This window comes from Falco naumanni, chromosome Z (genome assembly GCF_017639655.2).
Source record: "Falco naumanni isolate bFalNau1 chromosome Z, bFalNau1.pat, whole genome shotgun sequence".
In the NCBI taxonomy this organism is placed as follows: Eukaryota; Metazoa; Chordata; class Aves; order Falconiformes; family Falconidae; genus Falco; species Falco naumanni.
The window spans coordinates 69,772,256-69,778,470 of NC_054080.1; the positions used below are offsets into that span (position 1 = coordinate 69,772,256).

Genomic DNA, 6,215 nt, shown 5'->3' on the forward strand with positions numbered 1-6,215 from the left:
ACATTTTTATAGGTGGGTTTAGTTCATACAGCTGTATAAACTATCCTCCCTCATCTGCACTGTAGCTAGTCACTCCTGGTTCAAAAGGTGACTTCTGACTTTCTAAACTCCTGGACAGTGTCAGAGAACCACATTAAGGAAAGGCCAGAATAGAGAAATGTTTCTGAAACTCCTGTAAATGTGGTTTTTAACTTCTAGAACCACAGTGATCAGAAATACAGGACAATCAATGCTCAGTCCTGCACCATTGAGAGGTATAAGCATGTACTGAGTTGCTGACAAAGTTACTATCTGTCAGTTAAGCTACACTCATTGATCATGGGTATGCTTCTGTACACATATGAAGGTGTCAGCATAAATCACCATCTTCAATTCACACATCTCAGTTTACAGTGTTTAGTCATTTTTGATGGCCTGTCCCAAAGCCTGAGTTAAGTTTTCCTACCCAAGTTGTTAGCTGTGGCTTGTGTGGTGAGAGTCCATCCCAACCCCACATACACACAAAAGAAGTCAAAGTATCTTTCATGTACCATAGGTGGAAACTGCTGCCATAAGGTTCAGTAATTCATAGTGTATTTGAAATAGTGTTGACAGGAGGATACGAATGTGGAAAGCCTTTTTTTTAATTCCAGCTGAGATAATTTTTCAATATTCACATCATAAAATCACAGCATAATGACTTATCAAAACCTATTCCATAACGCTTCAGAGATTTCAAGAATGCTTCTGTTATTATTTTTCTCATCCTCCAAGACTTGCAGTTAGACCTATATTACTACATTGTGGCAGCCTGCAGATGGATATGAAAAACAGAACCAATAAAAAATTTAAAAACACTCTTAAGCATGTGCACAATAGACATTGGTGCAGGGTTATGCTGACATTTGTTTGACATGAGCAAAGCAGTCCTGGGCTAACATTCAGACCCCTGCCAATAAGACTTCTTAACCACATCACAACATCATCTGTTCTCTCTTTATTATCTAAGAATAGAGATAAAACTTTGGATCTGAGTAACATTCTGCATCTGGGAAAACAAGTAAGACTCTATGTTTATCAAATACTGTTCAATTTGACTGACTTTGAGGGAGCAAAAGAAGACTCGCTATTTGATTTCTTTAACAAAATAAGCTGCTGGTAGGTCAGAGAACTTATTGCAGTTTGGATCTGTGACTGATGTCCAGCTGCATTCTTAATACCTTGATGCCAGAGGTGACGTATTGCAGTAAATAAATATTAAATGACCTATATGTAGCTTTGTGAATACCAGAAGTATCAAGTGTGGATTTGTAGACTCTTCTCTTGATAGTGTCTTCCCCAATAGTGGTTCAAATAACTACTATTCCCAATGTCAAAGAGCATGTTGGAAGTCAAATTGAGTTTAATTATGCACAGTTTTGTTAGGAAAACACAAACTTGTTCTGTGCTCCTAGCAGCTAAGTAAAACATTTATTATAGACCCAAAAATTGTTACTGTATCAAAGTACTGAACATTAACTACTTTAAAAATTCCAATTTAAATTAATAGGAATAGAAAATATATCTTAATATTCGTATGTCCTTTTTTATTAATGTGGATACTTTCTGTGTCTTTAATAGCTGAATATCTGAGGGATTTGATCATGATTAAAGATAAAACATGCCAGAAGTTCTTATCTGTGCCATGAAAATTGTTTTATTATTCAGACATATTTCTTACCTTGTTAATAGACATATTAAAAATGCCACATGTAGTTAGTATATCATACTCTGAGATTCTGACTGGCTTCTGCCTGAGGTGTGAAATGACATTTTCTGAAATACAGAAATAACAAAATGCTAATTTTTGGTTGTAATTTAAGGATGTTGTAAATGTTCCACTTTTGAAGGCCTTCTAAATGGAATATAAGTAACTTGATAAAAGTGGAGGTTTTTATATGTAGGGATTATTTTTTTATGAAAACAAAGCATTCTTGGCTTCATTATAGAGAAGAAGATCTTTGTAAGAGTGCTTTTAACATAGAAAAAAAAACCCCAACATTTCCTCCTACATGCTTCTATTTTTTATTCTTTCTACCCAACTGGTAACTGGTTCTCCTTTAAAAACAGAAAATCTTAAACCATAGTACTGTACGCAGAGTCGCTTTCTTTAGTCAATAAGATACAGGATGGTACATTATTCTTTTTTGACTAAGCCCCTTTTGAGGTCAGCAGAGTAAACAGGCCTCACTTCCATTGTAACAGCAGCATAACAGTGACTTACACCCAACCAAAAAAGCCCTTTTTCATGTCCAGTGTGGTGTAAAGGATAAGGATCTTTCTTCAAATAAGAAGTAGGCCTATGCCATGCATATTGGTTTAACATACAGTATCAATAAACTCATTCAGGATATTTAATGTTTATATTTGTTAGAACTGGAATATGATGAATGATTCTGAGATTGCCACCTCATACTTTGAGTTTATGACTGGGAATTTGATTTAATATTGTTGCCATATTCTAATACAGAGAAGTTTAATTTCATCTGTGAGTGAATTATATCATATCTCTGTTATAATTATGTACTGAATAATTGACTATGTCTTTTTTTTTGTTTCATTTTTTCAGTCTAACTGGTGTTGCTTTAAATGCTCTGGGCACACTGAAACTTTTTTTTAAATACACTGTGGAATCCTAAAAAGGTGTCACATACAGAACATTGAAATCTTCCAAAGTGGTTTTAGAATTTTAGAAACTATTTACCTTCAGTATGCTGCAACTCTGAAATATTATGTTTATTCTGGATTTGTTTTCTTCTTTTAACAGAAGGAGTTTAACAGTGATTGCAAATTGAAGGAAAGAATAGAAGAAAATGGTTATAACACATACGCGTCCTTAAATTGGAAGCACAATGGAAGGCAAATGTTTGTGGCCTTGAATGGAAGGGGAGCCACAAAGAGAGGGCAGAAAACAAGAAGGAAAAATACTTCAGCTCACTTTCTTCCAATGGTAGTAATGTCCTAGATAAAGGAACTATTTTATTGATGCAGTTGAACCAAAGGCTCTTATTTCAAGAATATTTGGTAATCCTGAAGAGTAAGTGCAAAGAAATAGTGCAGACATCTGCTTGTTTGAAAAGAGAGCAGGGGAAGCCTTTGAAGGTTTTGTACTCATTCCTGGCACGTGAAATACTTTTTTTTTAGTTCAGTGTCATATCTTATAGTCAAGATAAAAGCTGGATCAAATGGGATGGAAGTTATTGCCAGTGTGAACAATTGTTTTTTTACCTCTTCAACAGAACTTATGGGACATAAGACAATCTGTTGAATGATCTTCATGGGGAATGCTATTTATGGAATACTAACTCATATCAAAGACCTTAATTGCTCAGTCAAGCCTAATGATCCAATGAACAATTAGATACACAAGCATTTACTGGAAGCACTTGGGTCATATGCACAAATAATGAAATTTCTGGAGAAGCCTTGTGGAAAAATGAATAGGATTAAGGAATATAAGCAAAGTAGTGTGAAACTGTTCTAACAAAACGAATAGTATGGTTTGCTTGTATGTTCTAAATTCATTTCTTTTTATTTCTCTCTAAGTTATTTATTTAATAGGATGTTAAATATCTTTTTGATTTGAAATGTTTCCTCATTTGCTTCTTTGTTACTTTCCCATTTTCTCAGTACTTCACTTGGAGGTTGATAGGTTAAAATGTCAAAACCTCAGAAGTACTCTGAGAATAGGTATTAGACAAGGCTTTAAAGGCAGATTTTAATGTGTATAATCCATTTTTTCCCTAAACTGTCTTGCACTTAAGCAAAAAGACCAAATGAGCAGCGCTTGGATTTATCGTATTGGGTGTCTCTATGGCAGAGAATTTCTTTTACTCTACCAGCACTCAAGAACAAACTTCAAGAAATACTTTGTTCAAAGGGTCTTTCTGCTTTTCTGAAATTGAGAGAAGGGGATACATCTGTACTTTGGTGTCAATGCATCTGTGTATATATTCATCTAATTCTGATTTCAATGTGGAGCTAAGTTCTAACGCATTGCAATCAGTGCAGTATTCTGCAGGAAGCGTTGGGCTGGAACCTAGGTGTGGACAGCCCTGTTAAAGTCACTAAGATTGCAAATGTTTAACTGTGTAATTCCCAAGTGTAAAATTTGGCCTCTGAAAGGTAGGTAATAAGGCAACACAGTCCTGCACTCCTTCTTTAATTGATACACCCATTCAGCACGTTTGTCCTTGTTACCAGCTTGCAGAATCATGGGCATACAGTGGGAGTGATACCTAAGTAAAGACTGAGGGACAGGGGATCCAAAATCATGCTCATGCATTTATCAGAAATTATTACTCACACATATATTATATATGAGAGCCAACTAAAAAGCTGTGCTGGTATCCAGCTTTAGCATGCCTTTCATATCCATCATAGCAATTGGTGGCTCAAAATACATAATATCCAGCACATTTTTAGGACTTGTTACTAGTCCCATGGCTTAACTTGAGCAACTGCAGTATAATAAAGTTAAGCATAATATGAATTTTGTTCAGTTAAAGGTACATAAGGTTTGTTTTATGTTTTGCTTTACTCTTAATTTTAGAGAGCTCTGGATAGCTCATCAATGTAACCATATTGAGATTCATTTTGTTAGAGCAGATAAGTAGAAAACAGTACATCAAACAATTTGTACCACTGTCTTCACATTGTATTCCACTAAGTAAATAAATAAGTCTTTGCAGTGTCTTTAGTAAGAAACAAAAGTAGTATAATATTATTTTGTTCTAAATACTTTAAGTGATAACTATGAGATTATATTGATGCTGCAGTTTTATCTTCAATATTTCTTGTTGTGAAAAAGTTGGTTTTATTTTTATTGTTTGGAAACTGTATTTTGGTACAAAGGAGAGCCTTGCTTAATGTGTCTTTTTGAGAATGTTTAACCTGTATAAAGGCTGGTGTTGTTGGAATCTTCTATAACTTATTTAAGTCAATGTTTAACCAGCACATCAATCTTAATCTGTTATTTAAATATTAGCCATTTAAAAAAAAAAAAAAAAGCAAAAAAAATACAAAATGGGCAGATTGTATTTTCTGTCCTTAAATAAAGTCAACTATTTTAAAACTAGGAATTCATTGAGAGACAACATTTTAGCTGATAGCTGACATTGTATTTGATGGTACTTTATCTCCAGCTTTCTCTTCACAAATGAGATTTTTTTTGAAAAGAAATAAGGATTTCAGATTTTAAATGTAATTGCAGGTCACAGCAAAACTTAACTGCCATGATAAAGGCAAGTTTCTCTTTAAATTTTTAATCATAATTAAAACTGACAAGACATAATGGACCACCCGCAGTGAACATTCAATGTGGGCCTGGGTGAATGCAATATTGGATGACCACTTAAAGAACATTTAGGGTACAAATGAAATTCTCTTTTGACAGAATTACCTATATGATGTGGTCAGGGGATGAATTGTACATAAATATTATCGTAGTACTTAAAACACCATGCTGCTAAAAGACCAATATGGGGAAATATCACTTTTCCAAAGTGCGTCAGGAGCTATTTGTGGTTTCTGAAAATTAACCAAAATAAAAATAAAACACTTGAAGGAATCAATGATTCCTGTGTGTTTGGTATACTGTAATACCCACTGTAGTGGGAGCAAACTGCAGACACTATCTAAAATATCACAGATCTTCAACCATAAGCTCTGTTTTAAATCACCCTCAGCATAACAGACTCCTGAGTAACAGGAAAACAGAGGGAGGGATTTAAGAAAAAAAAAGGGGAAATAAAAATCACTGAGGAACAATGTATAGTATGTTGTATTTAAATAAAAATAATAAAACATGGGGAACAGAGAATAAGAGTATTGTCTTTGTTTGTTCTATGAACCTGAAATAATACTATACAATAAAAATAAAATGGGAAAATATCTGTTGTACTACAGGATGTGGTTTGGTGCTGTGTAGCCCCAAAACAAAACAAAAATTTCTTGAACATTTGCAAGTTTCTTTAATGTTTTGCATGTGTGAGTCAGATATCTCCACACTAATAACAACCAAATGCTTCAGATTCTTCTTGAAAATACTCAAATCCATCTAGTTTATACAGTGTAAAAAGCAACTAATTTAAAGCAAGCACATTTTATGAAGGAATGAAGGATTTAGGAAGAACATGTACTCATATTCTTAAAGTAAACTTCAGATATGGAAAAATAGTTACATTTTATATAAGATG

General features: G+C 33.9%; 1 protein-coding gene across 1 annotated transcript in view; it reads left to right on the plus strand.

The window, feature by feature from the left end:
• Window positions 1-5,849, plus strand: part of FGF10 (fibroblast growth factor 10) — a 67,892-nt gene extending 62,043 nt beyond the window's left edge. The window contains exon 3 of the mRNA XM_040580824.1: window positions 2,786-5,849. Within this exon, the coding sequence (XP_040436758.1) occupies window positions 2,786-2,983 (198 nt within the window). The 3' untranslated portion in view covers window positions 2,984-5,849. The remainder of the gene's footprint in view (window positions 1-2,785) is intronic.
• Window positions 5,850-6,215: the final 366 nt, after the last annotated feature.